The sequence below is a fragment of the Heteronotia binoei genome, chromosome 2 (assembly GCF_032191835.1).
Source record: "Heteronotia binoei isolate CCM8104 ecotype False Entrance Well chromosome 2, APGP_CSIRO_Hbin_v1, whole genome shotgun sequence".
Classification (NCBI taxonomy): Eukaryota; Metazoa; Chordata; class Lepidosauria; order Squamata; family Gekkonidae; genus Heteronotia; species Heteronotia binoei.
In genome coordinates this window covers 110,560,904-110,578,656 of record NC_083224.1, presented here as the reverse complement: position 1 = coordinate 110,578,656, position 17,753 = coordinate 110,560,904, and the positions used below count along the sequence as shown (strand labels likewise).

General features: G+C 46.8%; 1 protein-coding gene across 1 annotated transcript in view; it reads left to right on the top strand.

The window, feature by feature from the left end:
* The window catches only part of EPS15 (epidermal growth factor receptor pathway substrate 15), a 150,817-nt gene that overhangs the window by 96,348 nt on the left and 36,716 nt on the right, over nt 1–17,753 (top strand). The window contains exons 13-14 of the mRNA XM_060231803.1: nt 10,169–10,241; nt 17,077–17,238. Coding sequence (XP_060087786.1) covers nt 10,169–10,241; nt 17,077–17,238 — 235 coding nt within the window. The remainder of the gene's footprint in view (nt 1–10,168; nt 10,242–17,076; nt 17,239–17,753) is intronic.

Genomic DNA, 17,753 nt, shown 5'->3' with positions numbered 1-17,753 from the left:
GTGAGACAAAGTTGAATTCTGCAAAGCACTCCGGAGACTTGTGTGCGAAGGCTTTAACAACTGCCATATCTTTGAGGAGACACTCCTGGCTGAGATCGACGGCTCTTCAACCATACACGCATGCGTACGTGGAGGATCTCCCGTTTGACAGCACGGGCCTGTTCAGTTCGACCACAGACTCGGTCCTCCAGGAGATAGATAAAAGCATTAAGCCCTCTAGAAACCTGGGGGTCTCCGGGCCGCGCCCTCAGACCAAGAGACAGTGGCCCAAAACTTGGCAGAAGAAGCCCTTCTCTAGGTCTCCAGACAGACAGTGGCGTGCGAAGCCGGCAACGTTCACCAGGCCTTCTTACCAGGCCAAACCAAAATATTCCCCACCTTCCACCCAGACTCCTCGTCAGAAGGGTGCAAAGCAGCACAAGCAGGGCCTTTGACTTCCTTCCAGCAAGCAGCCCAGGGGACCCGGAACTTATCCGCCTCTCCAAGTTCTTCCCTGCCTGGCCCCGTATTACTTCGGACCTCTAGGTTTTATCCATAATCTGGCTGGGTTATGGCATAGAATTTTGCCACCCCCCACCTACCCCGAAGTTTGTCTCCACCACACCATCACAGACACTCCGGGACAAGGTCCAGTCCCTCCTCTTCAAGCAGGCTATCGAACCGGTTCCCAGGAACCAGAGGGCCCTGGGATTTTATTCCTGTTACTTTGCGGTTCCCAAGCGGGAATGGGCCTGTGGCCCATTATGGACCTGAGGGCCTTGAACGTCTTCGTGAGGTGCGACAAGTTCAGAATGACCTCGCTACCCTACATTCTTCCTCTTCTAGGGCAAGGGGATTGGATGGCGACACTAGATCTGAAAGACGCTTACTTTCACATTTCCATCCATCCCCGACATTGGAAGTTCCTGCATTTCACAGTGGGAGATGACCACTTCCAATACCGTGCCCTGCCGTTTGGGTTATGCACAGCCCTGAGGGTGTTCACCAAGACCATGGTGGTCATTGCCGCCCACCTGTGGCTGCAAGGAATAACACTCTTCCCGTACATAGACAATTGGCTGCTGGTGGCAGAGTCGAGGGAGGAGCTGTTGCGGCACATCACCATCACCCTCGCTTTGGTGAAAGAATTGGGGCTTCAGATCAACGAGAAAAAGTCCTATCTTCATCCCTCCCAGCGGGTACAATTTATCGGGGCAATCATAGATACGCACGCATGCAGGGCGTTTCTCCCTCCAGACCGGGCAGATGCCATAGTTCAGATGGTTTCTTCCCTCCAGCGGAGCCCGACCGTTCCCGCCCAATGGCTACAGCGCCTTCTGGGGCTCATGGCGGTGACGACCTCCGTTCTCACCTTTGCGAGGCTGCACATGCGACCCCTGCAGCTGTGGTTTCTCAGGAGCTTCAGGTGCAACATCGAACCGCCTTCCTGACTACTGACGGTGCTGGCGGAGGTGCTGTCGTCCCTCGCTTGGTGGAGGCAGAAGAGTCGCCTGGTGGAGGGAGCACCCTTCCACAGACTGGAGCCGGATCTCACGCTCACCACGGACGCTTCCCTTTGGGGCTGGGGGGCCCATTTGGGGGTCTGTGTGTGGGAGACCGCTGGCCCAGTCATCATGCACACCAACATATAAACTTTCTGGAGTTACTGGCCGTCTTCCATGCCATCCGCTCGTTCCACCCCCTCTTGGAAGGCAGGTTGGTCGCAGCGATGACGGACAATACCACCGCAATGGCGTACATCAACAGGCAGGGGGGGACGGTGTCCCGCAGACTTTGCCACCTAGCCATACTGATTTGGGAGATGTGCAGGTCTCTGGGAGTTTTCCTGCTGGCAACCCATCTGCCGGGGGACCGGAATGTGCAGGCGGACTTCCTCAGTCGAGGGGGTGCCCTACTCCATGAGTGGGAGCTCAATTGGGAGTTCCTGAGTTGGGGGACTCCGGAACTGGACATTTTTGCCACAAGGCACAACGCGAAGTGCACTCTGTTCTGCTGCAGGGGGGGCTCGGATCCCTTGGCCCTGGGGGATGGTCTCCTGGTACCATGGAGGTACCACTCGGTGTATCTTTTTCCCCCCATACCACTCCTCACCAAGGTGGTGCAGAAGCTCCTGAGGGAATGACCACGGGAAGTCCTGGTGACGCCGTGGTGGCCGTGGCAACACTGGTTCCCCCTAGTCTTGTGCCTGTCCAACGGGATTTACCACCAGTTTCCTCAGGTCCCGAACCTCCTGCTCTCCCATCACGGGCGGGTCTTGCACCACGACGTCCCTCACCTACGCCTAACTGCGTGGCGTCTGGGGCTTCCCGAATCTCAGATAGGGCCCAGTTAGTTATGCTGAACTGTAGGAAGTCCTCTACGAGGAGGTCGTATGCATCCAAGTGGGCCAAATTTGCTGAATTTGCAGCAGATCGTTCTTCAGAGCCCAAGACAGCGGGCTTATCCATAATATTTGACTTTATGCTTGCCTTGTTGGACAAGGGCCTGGCACCGTCTTCAATGCGGGTCTACTTAGCCGCCATCTCATCAGAACATGTACAGATAGATGGCCACTCGCCCTTCACTCACCCTGACGTTAAGAGGTTCCTCAAGGGTATGGCGCGTCTGTACCCGGCAGTACGGGCGCCTCCTCCAGCTTGGGATCTTTTGTTGGTCCTAAAGGCATTGGCGGGTAGGCCATTTGAGCCGATGGCTACTTGCTTGGCTCAGCTCCTGGCGTGGAAGACGGGCCTTCCTAGTGGCGATCACCTCTGCCATGCGGGTGGGGGAGCTGGCAGCGCTTAGGTGCGATTCCCCTTACCTGATTTTCTCCGCTGAGGGGGTGATGCTACGACCTGACATCACCTTTTTGCCCAAGGTGGTCTCACTGTTTCACCTCAACACAGACATATATCTGCCAGTCTATTTTCCCTATCTGGCTAATGACTCTCAACGCCGCCTACACGCCCTGGACGTGAAGAGGGCGCTCTCCTTTTACCTGCATCGTACTGGTCCTTCGAGGAAGGACACGAGATTATTTGTGTCCTATGCTGCGTCCTCTCTGGGGCAGCGCATCACTTCGCAACGCTTGTCGAAATGGATTACAGGGACTATCCGCCTGTGCTACCTTCTACGGAAGATGCCTCTCCTGGGTCCGCTGCGGGCCCACTCGACAAGGGCGGTGGCGACCTTGGAAGTGTTCATGAAGGGAGTTCTCCTGCAGGACATCTGTAGGGCTGCCACGTGGTCCTCAGCGCACACCTTCGTGGCGCACTACGCCCTGTGGCGCAGACAAGCTTCTTCTGTGGGCCGGGCCGTGTTGCAGTCGGTTTCTTCCTGATGGACCATTGCACCCTCTGCCAGGTAGGCCTTGAGCTTGTTAATCTCCCATCAGTGTGATGCACAGAGACCACGAAGAAGATAAACAGGTTTCCTACCTGTAACTGATGATCTTCGAGTGGTCATCTGTGCATTCACACTCTCCGCCCGCCTTCCCCGCTGCGAACGGTCCCTCTATGGGGCTACCGCGGCGGCCAGAAGGAACTGGCGGGATGTCCGCTGCCGTCCCAGTGGGCATGCCCAGTGGGGGCTGCTGGGCATGCGCACTGGGGCGGTGGCGCGGAAATACGCAGCTTTGAAGTTTAGCGATCGAGATCGGCGCTGGCGCCTACTCCCATCAGTGTGAATGCACGGATGACCACTCGAAGATCATCAGTTACAGGTAGGAAACCTGTTTTTCCCCATCCCTGGGATAGAGGCTTATGATGGGCCCTTAAATGGTTTTAGCTTTCAACAATAAATACATGTATGTTGATTTATGATTTTTTTACACTTTGTTTTTAATGTTTGGCCCTTTTATTGCATATTAACCTTTTAGGTTTCTTACTCCAGTTTTTGGGTTAAGTTTCTTTCCCTTCTTTGTTTTTCTTTGATCAGGCCAGTGACCCATCCAGTCCAACACTCTTTGTCACACAGTGGCCAAAAAAACCAAGTGCCATCAAGAGGTCTATCAGTGGGGCCAGAAGGCCTTCCACTGTGCCCCCCCCCCCAAAACACAAGAATACAAAACATCACTGCCTCAGACAGAGAGTTCCGATAATAAGTTGTGGCTAATAGCCACGATGGACCTTTGCACCATATGCTTATCCATTCCCCTCGTGAAGCTGTCTATGCTTGTAGCCGCCGCCACGTCCTGTGGCAGTGAATTCCATGTGTTAATCACCCTTTGGGTGAAGAAGTACTTCCTTTTATCAGTTCTAACCCGACTGCTCAGCAATTTCATTAAATGCTCACTCATTCTTGTATTGTGAGAAATGGAGAAAAGTACTTCTTTCTCTGCCCTCTCCATCCCATGCATAATCTTGTAAACCTCTATCATGTCACCCCACAGTTGACGTTTCTCCAAGCTAAAAAGCCCCAAGCATTTTAACCTTTCTTCATAGGAAAAGTGTTCCAAACCTTTAATCATTCTAGTTGCCCTTTTCTGCACTTTTTCCAATGCTGTAATACCTTTTTTGAGGTGTGGTGACCAGAATTGTACAGAGTACTCCAAATGAGACCGCACCATCGATTTATACAGGGGCATTATGATACTGGCTGATATATTTTCGATTCCCTTCCTAATAATTCTCAGCATGGCTTTGGCCTTTTTTATTGCAATCGCACACTGTCTTGACGTTTTCAGTGAGTTATCTACCACGACCCCAAGATCTTTCTCTTGGTCAGTCTCTGCCAGTTCACTGTTGGAGCAAGAATCTACATAAACCCAGTCTGACAGCTACAGCATGACAGCTGGTGATCTAGCTGCCAGGCTAGGTCACAGTGACCTGATCAGCAGACCGGCTTGAGCCGGCAGAAGCCAAGTGATGCAATCTGCTGAGTCAGCACGGCCAGGATTGGCTGCTTGGACTATATATGATCTGTGTGTGCATCACACAGGTCTCTCCCTGTGAGATGGTGGTTAGGCGAAGCACTTTGTCCGTGGAGGTGATATTGTATAGACTGCACAAGAGAGCACTTGTCGTGTATATATGTTAATACACCTTTTGGCACTAGTTGCACGTGTCTGCCTGATTTTCTTTCCTGAAGCCCTGTGTCGGGCAAGTCATCTCCCTCACTCTGCTACTCCCGCTCCGACAGGGTTATGGGCCCAGGGCGGTTCCGCTGCGCGGAGGAGAGAGTTGAGAGTTGAGCTGACTGTGAGTTTGGAAAGAGCCGGAGGCGAGGAACGCCGGTGAAGGACACAGAAGCACCACCGTTCTCTGTTTGAGAGCCAGAGGGACGTCGGCAGCCAGCTGTGAGGAGGAGTCGGCACGATGGCTCAGCAACAGCTTGGAGTAGCCGTTGAGAAGCTCACCTCAGCCAACTACGCGGTGTGGAGCCTGAGAATGCAACACTACCTCAAGCGTGAAGGGCAATGGCTGTTCGTGAGTAACCCCCCTGCTGACTTATCTCCTGCCGAGACTGTGTTATCGGATAAGGCACTGGCCAACATAGTGCTATCTATAGGAGATGACCAGCTGGTTTATGTGCGAGGGAAGGACACTCCCAAGGCTGCCTGGGACGCGTTGAGTGCGGTGCATGTTAGCACCACTGCTGGTTCCCTCATGGCCTTGACAAGGAGGATGTTCCGCACCGTTATGCCGGCTGGAGGGTGTGTGAAAGATCACATCAAACGGCTAACGGACTGTTTCGTTGAGCTGGAGGCAAGAGGCAAGACTGTAGCTCCAGACGACAGAGTGTACATTTTGCTGTCGTCGTTGCCACCTGAGTACACTCCCCTGATAACTTCTCTGGAGACGGTGGACGTAGCGACCCTGACCATGGAATACGTCTGTGCCCACCTGCTTGACTTCCAAGAGAGAATTGCGGCCGTGAGCTGTCCGGGGGTGTCGGCCGGGCAGCGTGCTGTTATCGGTGTGTCCGGGAAGACAGCCAAGAATGAGCCAGCTTTTGCTGCTGGCAGGCGTCCGAAGGTGGAGGAAGTGGAGCCGACTGCGTTTGCAGTCCGTCGCTGCTATGGATGCGGGTCGTCGCAGCACCTGCTCCGAACTTGCCCTCAGAGGGAGAAGAGGCGGGGGCGTGTGCGGCGAGAGCGGAGGACCGCCAGCCCGTGCGAGGAAGCAACCCGGCTGGTCACGTCTGCAGTAGAGAGCACAGGGTCTGCTTGGATTTTAGACTCCGGGGCAACGAGCCATCTCTGCTGCGAGAAGGAGTTGTTGAAAAACATTGACAGCCCTGAGCATAAGTATGTGAGATTGGCTGATGGGACCACTGCCAATTCTGTTTGCTCAGGCGATGTGGAATTTCCTGCACTGAAATGTATGTTGCAAAATGTGTTGTATGTACCCTCACTGCAGTCTAACCTGTTGAGTGTTAGCACACTGTTTGACCAGGGATACCAGGTGAGATTTGAGAAAACCTGCTGCAAAATCCTGGGAGGTGGGGGAAAGTTGCTTGTGACAGGAAAGAGGGAAGGTAAACTGTATGTGGTCCAGAGTGATTGTGCCCAGGTGGCTCAGGTGTCGAATGAGCCTGTGCACAATAATTGTATACATTTGCTCCATAGGAGACTTGGGCACTGCGGATTTAGGGCGTTAAAGAAAACCCTGGAGCTTGTGCCTAGTTTGAAAGTAAATCCTTGCAAATGTTACTTGGATTGCCAGGTCTGCAAGAAGACCAAAAGCAAGGCGTGTGCTGTTGCTAAAGAAAGCTCAAGGGAAAGCACACGAGCCCTGGAACTAGTCCATTTAGACGTTATTGGCCCATTGCCAAAGAGTCTGTCGGGGAGGAGATACTGCTTGGTGGCCACCGACGACCACACGAGGTACGCGTGGGTTTTCACCATGGTGCATAAGTCTGAGGTGTATAAGACATTCACCAAGTGGGTCAAAGCAGTGGAGAGACAATTAGGGGTTAATCTCCTAGCTGTACAAACCGACAGAGGGGGGGAATTCTTATCTAACCAGATGAAACGTTGGCTGGAGAACAAGGGCATTGCCCACCGGCTGACGAACCCGGCAACGCCCCGAGAAAATGGGCATGGGGCTGTATTGCAGAATGTGATGTATTGCATGTTAGAGGATGCACAACTGCCAATGTCCTATTGGGCAGAAACCATACATGCAGCTGTTTTTTTGCAAAATAGGGTTTGGTGTAATACTGTGAAAAATGTGCCTTACAGGTTACTGTTGAACAAGACCCCAGATTTGAGTTCTTTAAAAGTCTTTGGGTCACGGGCTCGGGTTGGCATCCACTCCACGAGTAGCGGGGAGGGGGATGTCCGGGCAGAGAGCCTAATTTTTCTGGGCTACAAGCCAAGGGCCAGGTGTTATCGTTTCTGCAATAGCAAAAGCAAGATAACACTTAATAAGAGTGCCCAGTTCAATGAAGAAAGCAGCTGGCCAAGGTTGCACTCCTTGCAGAAACAATTTGTCCTGCTGCCAAGTAGCGATAACGATGTTGGAGCGCAGCCCAGAACTCCAGCCCAGGAGGTGGCACCCAGTGGGGCTGGAGAAGGTGAGCCGAATGCTGGCACAGAGCCTGACGAGCAGAGTCAGGAGGCAGAGCCTCAAATGCAGGAACTGGAGGTAAAGTGTGAGAGTCAGGAGGTTCAACACCCAATTACAGGGGCAGAGCAACCAGCCCAGGAGGTGGGAACAGAGCAACCCGAAGAAGACAAAGCTGGTCCAAGCACAGGGCCACGGGTGTCTGCCAGGTCCACCAAAGGCCAACGTCCCGCTAGGTACAAGTGCCCCTATGTCACTCTGACTGTCAATCCAGACCCACCCGGATTTGAGGAAATGTTAAAAGAAAAGGCTAAGAAATGGAAAGCCTGGGTGGCAGAGTGCGAGGCAAGGGAGAAGGAGGCTGAAGCCAAGCGTCTGAAAGAGCTGGCTGAACAGGAACACGATGATGTGTTTTACAATCATGATGAGTTCCTGAACGAATTCCGGAAAGGGTTCCGAGCTACGTAAATATGAACTGTAATGTTGCTGGTGGACATGTATGTAAACTGTGTGAAGTGTTTTGGTGCACTGGGTTTAAATAGATTAGGAGGTGTGTTGGAGCAAGAATCTACATAAACCCAGTCTGACAGCTACAGCATGACAGCTGGTGATCTAGCTGCCAGGCTAGGTCACAGTGACCTGATCAGCAGACCGGCTTGAGCCGGCAGAAGCCAAGTGATGCAATCTGCTGAGTCAGCACGGCCAGGATTGGCTGCTTGGACTATATATGATCTGTGTGTGCATCACACAGGTCTCTCCCTGTGAGATGGTGGTTAGGCGAAGCACTTTGTCCGTGGAGGTGATATTGTATAGACTGCACAAGAGAGCACTTGTCGTGTATATATGTTAATACACCTTTTGGCACTAGTTGCACGTGTCTGCCTGATTTTCTTTCCTGAAGCCCTGTGTCGGGCAAGTCATCTCCCTCACTCTGCTACTCCCGCTCCGACATTCACACCCTATCAACTTGTATTTGTAGCTGGGATTTTTGGCCCCAATGTGCATTACTTTGCACTTGTCCACACTGAACCTCATCTGCCATGTTGAAATGTTTGGGGAAAATGTTTCAGAACTCTTGGATGTACGCCATCTGGGCCTGATGATTTATCAGTTTTTAATTAAATGACAGGAAGCAAAGAGTAATAGTCAGTTCTCACAATGAAGGGAAGTAAGCAGTGGGGTCCCCGAAGGATTGATATTGGTGTCCATACTATTTAATTCATTCATAAATGATCTGGAACTAGGCATGAATAGTGTAGTGATCAGGTTTACAGATGACACAAAAATCAGAATGACTGTGAAGAGCTCTAAGAGGATCTCTGCAAACTGAGTGGGTGACAATGTGGCAAATAAAGTTCAGTGTTGGTAAGAGTTGCAGATTGGGACAAAAAAATCTCAACTTCAAATATAAACTAATGGGATCTGAACTTGCTGAGATTGCAAGGGGAAAAGACCTTGGGGTTGTAGTGAATAGCTAAATGAATGTGTCAACCTAGTGTGCTGCAGCAGTGAAAAAGCCAAAGGCTATGTTAGGATTATTAGGAAAGGGATTAAGAATAAAATGGTTGATATTGCAATGCTGCTATATAAATCTATAATGCAGCCTCATATGGAACACTGTGTATAGTTCTGGTCACTTTATCTCCAAAAAGACATTGCAGAGCTGACGAAAGTACAGAAGAGGGCAACCAAGATGATTAGAAGGTTGGAGCACCTTCCCTATGAAGAAGAGTCTGGAACTTTTGTTTGAAAAAGAAATGAGTGACGGGGGATATGTTAGAGGTTTATAAAATTATGCACAGGGTGGAAAGAGTTGACAAAGAGAAAATTTTCTCTCTCTCCCAAAATACTAGAACTCGAGGGGATTCAGTGAAGTTGATGGGCAGTAGGTCCAAAGCAAACAAAACGAAATATTTACAGAGTGATTAAAATGTGGAGTTTGCTGCCAGAGGATGTAATGACAGCCACAGGAATAACAAGCTTTAAAAGGGGATTACATAGGTATCAATGGCTTCTAGCCATGTGGATTGAGGGGAACTGCCACAATTCAGAGGCACTAATCCTCTGAATCCCAGAGCCAGGAGGAAACATCAGGGGAGGGTGTCAGTCTCTAAGCCCTCTTGTTGGCAGTCCAGATGAACTGGTTGGCCACTGTGTGACAGGATGCTGGACTAGATGGACCACCAATCTGATCCAGTAGGGCTCTTATTATGTTATTATGCTCTTATGAAATGATTGTTAGTGTTTGTGTAGGGAAAAATAATGTGGAGTATTAAGATTTGCCCAGTTCGTAAGATTGTAGATCTTACTTTACCAGAACTACAGTTCTGGTTCCCAAATGGTTAAATACATGATAGCTGATGCAATCCCTCCCACTTTTCACCAGACAGTTGCTCCTTAGCAACAGTGAGATCATTGAAGACAGTGTTTCATTGATTCCCCCCCCCCCCCCTTTGCTTTCCCTTTAAGCTATTTTCGCCACCTCTCAATGTCTGGGAGAGTGAAGATCTTTGTTTTAATAACTGACTGTAGAACGGTTTTGTATAGATAAAGGGAGATTTTCTATAAATTAAATGTTTCATTATGTATTTAAAAAGAGAGACTGGCTTAGGTAGCTGGATAAATGTGCCTGGGGTAGCCGATGTTCTCAAATATTCTTGTATTATTTGCTGGTCTTCTAGGGAAAAGAATAATGTGGAACAAGACCTAAAGGAAAAAGAAGATGCCATCAAGCAGAGAACAAATGAGATCCAGGTAACTGAATTTTTTTGCTTGGGTGTTCTTGGAACAGTATACTAAATGAACATTTAAACCAAAATTTGTGCCTTGCTACCTAATGAATGGGGGCTCATATATAACATAACACCTGCAAATTGTAATTTCTTATTTATGTCTTCCGTATCCCCCAATAAACAATATATATATATATAGAGAGAGAGAGAGAGAGAGGAATAGAGGGAATGCTTATTAAATTTGCAGATGATACTAAATTGGGAGGGGTTGCAAACACAGAAGAAGACAGATACAGGATACAGGATGACCTTGACAAGCTGGAAAACTGGGCTAAAACCGATAAAATGAATTTTAACAGGGATAAATGTAAAGTTCTGCATTTAGGTAGGAAAAATCCAATGCATGGTTATAGAATGGGGGAGACTTGTCTTAACAGTAGTATGTGCGAAAAGGATCTAGGGGTCTTAGTGGATCATACGCTGAACATGAGTCAACAGTGTGATGCAATGGCTAAAAAGGCAAATGCAATTTTGGACTGTATCAACAGAAGTATAGTGTCCAGATCACGTGACGTGATGGTATCGCTTTACCCTGCTCTGGTAAGACCTCATCTGGAGTATTGTGTTCAGTTTTGGGCACCACATTTTAAGAAGAATATAGACAAGCTGGAACAGGTCCTGAGGAGGGCGACGAAGATGGTGAGGAGTCTGGAGACCAAGTCCTGTGAGGAAAGGTTGAAGGAGCTGGGAATGTTTAGCCTGGAGAGGAGGCGGCTGAGAGGTGATATGATCACCATCTTCAAGTACTTGAAAGGCTGTCATATAGAGGATGGTGTGGAATTGTTTTCTGTGGCCTCGGAAGGTAGGACCAGAACCAATGCGTTGAAATTAAATCAGAAGAGTTTCCGGCTCAACATTAGAAAGAACTTGCTGACCGTTAGAGCGATTCCTCAGTGGAACAGGCTTTCTCAGGAGGTGGTGGGCTCTCCTTCCTTGGAGGTTTTTAGACAGAGGCTAGATGGCCATCTGAGAGCAATGTAGATCCTGTGAATTTAGGGGGAGGTGTTTGTGAGTTTCCTGCATTGTGCAGGGGGTTGGACTAGATGACCCTAGAGGTCCCTTCTAACTTTGTGATTCTGTGATTCTATATGCATTTTTAATAGGATTGAAGTGTTCTTAATGAGTATATTGGTAAATAAATGGTCAAGCATAAGCTTAGGAAGGTATTGTATTGCCTTAGAAATTGAGATATGGATGAAAGGATAATGTTAAGTATTTATAGCAGTATTTTAGTGGAGAGTCTTGCTACACAATGGAAAATGTTGCATTTTATTTTCTATAAACAGCATTTATTATACTGGTATAATGTACAGTCTGTGCATAATACATTTTTGCATTATTTTTGTATTTGTTAATTTTTCATAAATAGTTGCTTGCATTAACCCTTCAGCCTATTAAGGCTCCAAAGCCACTTCCTAGTTTTAAAGATATAGATGCAGCTGGGGTTGGTGACACTTTCCCATGTGTAGCTGATATTAGGACTGTATTGTAATATAAGAAACAAACGTACAACACAAGCGGCTTATCTTTCAATTTAAAAATCTGCCTAATAAGCACTCCATTCTGGGATGCTAAAACCCACCCACCCCGGATTTGTTTTTTAAGGCAACAGAGTTTTTTTCTGAGGAAACAAAATTAAGCAGTGTCTTACACAAAGCTGTCATTGTATTTTGTTTGTCAACTATCTCGCATGGAAGGTGGGGAGGCAGTTCTTCTCACAAAGTGATCAGAAGCAAAGTAAACGTAAAAGTGTTTTGTCATTAAATGTCAGGCCTGAAATGGAACGCTTTTTACTGTTCAATAAAAATGTCAGTCTTTAAAGATTTTTCCTCTAATACTCATGCACTTCACACATGCCCAGAAATCATTTTGGCTGGAAAAGTTTTTTGTGTGTGACTGCTATTTAACCTCTATAGCACTGAATTTTATTAGTAAAAAATGACTCTCCTGGACAGTGTTGATGTGCACTGAGGGTGATGCCATCAGTGATGTATCAGACCCAGTCATCTAATCCAGATATTGAAAGGGGTTGCATTTTTCTCAAGACTGTTTAACAGCTAGTTGCTGTACACTTACCTATACAATTATGTTAATGTGAATTTTCTTGAAGCACAAATGTGGAGGATTAAAATGTAAACTGGGCTCAGTTATAGGAATATGTTAAATTTTACAACTGAAAATTAATTCTACGCAAGGTTCCTAAATAGGTTTCTGAAGCTGTCATGCAGGTGAGGTTAAACTTCTAGTAATAGGATACCAAAGAAGCATTGATCTTTTAATAAAACCAGTGCGATATCTGCTGAAATTCAGTGAACTGAAAATCAGATAAATGTTGCAGTAAAGCCAACCTACCATGATTATTCAGATTAGCTCCTGATAATCCTTTAACATTTTTAAAAAGTTTTAAATACTTCATCCCAATATGCAGGTGGGGATAGAGTTGCCAGTCCCCACTTGAGAGTGGGGCACCCCCGGTGTGGAGTCCCCTCCCTCAGTTCAGGGCTGTCAAGAACAGAGGGGAATTACCTCTCCGCAAAACAACAGGCAAGAAACCGAAAATAAACATGATGTGCCTACATCACCCAGAAGTGACATAGGTACGTTGGGGCAGAGGGGCCAACACTCTGGGTTTTGGGCAAAACTCTATGGTAAGAAGCTAATTTTGCCGTAGAGTTTTGCCCCAAACCAGAATGTCACCCCTGACATGCCTACATCGTGTTTATTTCCGACTTCTTTCCTCCCCACTCTTGGTAAGTGCACCCTCATCTCCTGCCCACATGTTCAAGGGACCTGTCAACCCTAGTGGGGTGCCAAGGAGTACATTGACTAAATTATTAGAAGAATTAAGCAGCTTCTTAGTTATGTAAAGAAATGCTGTTTCAGATATGCAATTATCTTCAGGCTACTAACTAATTATTTCCTTTTAGAAATGAGCAAAATTTATTGATAAAACTATTGCTGCCCTCTAGTTCATAATAAATATACACTGAGTTCAGATTAGCTCCTGATAATCCTTTAACCGTTTTAAAAAGTTTTAAATACTTCATCCTAATCACTGTAGTTCACCACTATCATGTTTATGGACATGTGGTGGGATGAAGCATGGAATTTTTAAAATGAATTCTTGAGCATCATGTAGCAAGTTTGGGGGGGGGGGGGTTAATTCTATTTTCTATGGAGTTTAGATGAATTTCATTTTCTTATTTCATTATTATGCCTATATGCAGCTTTATTCTTTCAGGCATGTCAGTTGCAATATTGAACTAGTGTTCTCTTTCATTACATGTGTATAGATGGTATGGTTTATGGAAAGATAAGAGTGAAAATCACTGAGCTTTGCACTAGAACCTCTTCCAATATTAACCCAGTATCAGTGTAGTCTCTTACACATCTTGATTACCTCAGCTTTCAGATCCAGTTTTCATTTTTCTGTTGTGTACTACATGAGTGGCAACTCTTTATTGCTAGTTGTGACTTCCACACCCACTTTCCTCCCTGAGAGGCAAGATTTTCCCTCCATTTGTTTTCTTTTGTGATTGAGCTGCCCTAGCTGTCTGTTTTCTTTCCTGAGGAACTCTGGCTGTCCAACCTATCTCAGTATGATATTTTACTGCTGGCTCAGCCCAGGAACCTGAGGGAAGGTCACGATCACCCTTTAACTTAAGCAACTTAAATGACACTGAAGGCATTTTGAAATTTAAAAAACAACAAAATTGTTTATTTAACATAGAGGGGAAAGGTCAGGTGAAATCAGGGATTGAAATTTCTAAGGTAAAACCAGTACATGCACAGACTTTAGTTCTTATGTTTCAGGCTAATGAGAGTCTCTTCAGCTTTCTGCAGTGTCTTAAATCTTGATGTTGAGAGGCTTTTGTTCCAGTGTTTTCCCCAAACATGTCAATGCCCTTTCTTTGAGTATTCGCTAACTCTTTTGGTTACCAGAAAGTACTCTTTCCAGTACGCAAACCCATTCTCTTGAAACACGAGTACTCCCACCACATGTATTGAGCTTTTAACTGACTCTTAAGATTTCTACAAGCAGTTTCTAACCACACCAGACCAGGGACCTCTGCACTCTTCAGAGCTTAACTCTCTGTTGGACTGGGTTGAGATTTTTTTTCTCTCTCTCTAGAAGATCTATCCCCTTGCCTTGGCCTGAATGGGAGTCTTTGTCTACTTCCCAAGCTTCCTTGCCAGCTTTCCTCCAGTTCTCCTGTCTGTTAAACTTTTCTTAGCTAAGGCTGAATTCTGAAACTGTCAAGTACTGCCTTTTCTCAGCTAGGACTGAAATCAGACTGCCTCTCTCCTCAGCATCTAGTTCTTCCTCTGTTCAGCTGATGCCAACCCTATCACTCAAGGCTCTCTGGCTTTGTGAAGAATTACCCCTTCACAGTCCTTTATCTGTTTACACTGCAATTCTGAGTTTTTAAAAAGCACTAGTGAAACCCAGTGAGAAATAAATACAAATAATAATTAAATAAGTCCTTTAATATTCTTTTGCCATAGGAGCCTTGATAACTTAGCTGACTTGCTGACAGCCAGTGGCAAGAGAAATGTTGAACCTGTAGTTCTGATGTTAGGGATAAATCATAATATAGGACATCACTTGAAATCTGATCTGTACACTTCAGTCTTATCTGGTATGAGTCAAAGAATGCTCCATAGACAGATAGTATTCTCTTAGTGTATGTCATTTCCTAGATTATTATAATGATTGCAATTCACATCAGCTTCTGATAGGCCCTTATGGCATGCAGGGTCTAGATAGACAGCACTAATAGCTGGGTGAGTCCAAACTCAGTGAATTGCTCCCATGTGCAAAGTAAATGTCTGAACTTTTAATGTATGGGTTTTTTTTACCCACCTGTCAGGTTTGGCCCAAATGAAAATTATATCCATGAAAGCTCAATATCATGTTAGTTATTAAGAAACTAGGAGTAAGGCGCATTGTGAAGAAAAATACAGCAGGCTCTAGAAGGAGTAGAGTGCCCCCCCTTGCTGTCTTCCCACCCATCCAAGTGAAGGCATTTACTCCCCCCTTCACATCCAGGGGAGCTGATCACTGCTATCTGGAAAGCAGTAGTAATTCTGAGTGATCTCCAGCCCTCATCTGGAGATTGGCAACAGTGGTTCCCCAGGAGGAAATGGCATTGTACCTGTCTGAGGTCCCATGGCTCCTCAAACCTCACCCTCTCCAGGCCCCACTCCTTAAATCTCCAGGAATGTTCTAACCTGGAGTTGGCAACTCTGTCTCCTTCCTTTTATCTGCCCCTCTGACTTCAGCTTTCCATTTCCTTCCCCCTCCCTGCAGACTCTATAAAGGAAAAGGGCAGGCTTTTTCCACAGTGGGGTGTGTGTGTGAAAGCGGCTTACTTACATCATTCTACTCTCCCCCCTTTGATCTGAACAGCAACCTGTGAAGCAAGTTAGGCGGAAAGTCTGTGAGTGGTGTGAAATAACCCAGTCAGCTTCCACAGCAAGAACTTGGGCCTGGCAGACCTCACTCTGAAGCCCTATGACCTCTTCCACCACAGAATCTCCAGGGATTTCCCACCAGCCTGGAAAGGTATCACTAAAGGCCTCTGGTTGAGTGCCCCTCTGCCATTGCTGTCTTCCCACCCACCCAAGTGAAGGCATTCACTGCTCCCTCCATCTCAAGGGGAGCTGATCTCTGCCATCTGGACTCCAGACAACAGATCTCTCTCCCCATCCTGGAGAAAATAACTGATTTGGAGGGTGGACTGTATGGCATTATATTCCTGAGGCCTCTCCCTTTCCTGACAAAAGCAGCCTGGGTTGTCTAGCAACAGCTCCTGGTTAGCATTTCCCAGGCAGCAGCCACAGCTTCTAAGAAAACACTCCCTGGCTATTTCTGTGGCCTTTGGAGGCTGCGTGCACTGGGAGGCCTTTAGTGAGGCCACAGTAGTTCTGCAGCCCTTTCTGAGGCCAGTTGACAGAGAGGATACAAAGAGTTGGAGATGTGGCTGTCTGTGAGGTAAGACTGCTTTTGGCAGTTTGTTCAGCATTCCTGAGTCTGCAGTAGGCAGGGGCATCAGCCAGTGGGAGGCCAGAGACAGTGACCGACATGTGATGGGCCAATAGTGTGTTCCCACAGTAACTGTCAGAACTAAGGTTGGTTGCCTTTTACTGACAGAATCAGCTTTGCTGGCTAGAAACAGCCACTCAGGCAGGAGAGAAGAGCAGACTCAACCAATGGCATGCAATTACTCTTGTTTGATAGTTTGACAGGCCAAAGGCTGATACCCCACAGTCCCACTGAGCCCCAACCAATCAGGATGGTCAGATTTTCCACTATGAGAGGAGAATTATCATTATAGGTGGGACATGTTCAGAAAATCTACAGATTGTTTCTTTGCTTAATTTTCTTCCTTCATCTTGTCTGCCATGCTTTGTTTTCCTGTTCTATTTTGAATATAATTGTACATTCTGATGGGGTTGTTTTTCTTCCTCAAATCATGGGCCTCTTTCATATTCATTACATATACCTTAATTTTCATTGTTCAGCTTTTCTTGCTATTCTCCCTGCCTTGTATTTCAAGGATTCAGTTGCCAAAATAACATACTATTCTTTTTTCTTTTGGTAGCCCTTTTTATTAAAAAGGAACAGTGGAAGGGCTTCTAGTGTCCTGGCCCCACTGATGGACCTCCTGATGGCACCTGGTTTGTTTGGCCACTGTGTGACACAGAGTATTGGACTGGATGGGCCATTGGCCTGATCCAACATGGCTTTTCTTATGTTCTTGAAATGTTTGCTTTTTCTGTTATTTATACTTCAGGATCTTCAGGATGAAGTAAAAAGAGAGAGCAATAATTTGCAGAAGCTGTTGGCTCAGAAAGAGGAAGCAGAGGAAATTCTTAATGGTCTTGATGAAGAGAAAGCCAAACTGGAAGAACAACTCAACACCATCAGACAGAAATGTACTGAAGAGGCTGATTTGGTATGTCTTGGCTGCTCATTCATGGTTGAAAAAAGTTGGATCCAGTGCCTCACAGGAGCAAAAGTAGTACATATTTGATGTGGACAGGAGAATAGCTTGTATAGGAAAATATGGCATTTCTAGGTTTAATGTGGGAAAATAGGAGGATGAATGTTACCCCTGCTTGTTTGCAGATTTAAGTAGCTTACATAATGGAGATAGGCTGGGGTGAAGAAAGCTTTTTTCATAGTTTTGAAACTGTTCTTAGCTTGCATGTATGCATCCAGGCTAAGGATCTATGTTACTGCCATGTTGGGGGAACACACATGAGAACCGTATTTAGCACCACCACCCTGTAAAAAGTCTGCCAAGAAAATGTCATGATATGATGTCACACCATGGGTCGGTAACGACTTGGTGCTTGCACAGGGGACTACCTTTACCTTTTAAAAAGTTGTTCATTGTGGTATCATATTGAGATCTTTTGAAGAAATGTTGACAAGATTTAAACTTTTACACCTGAATTTTTTAGTCTT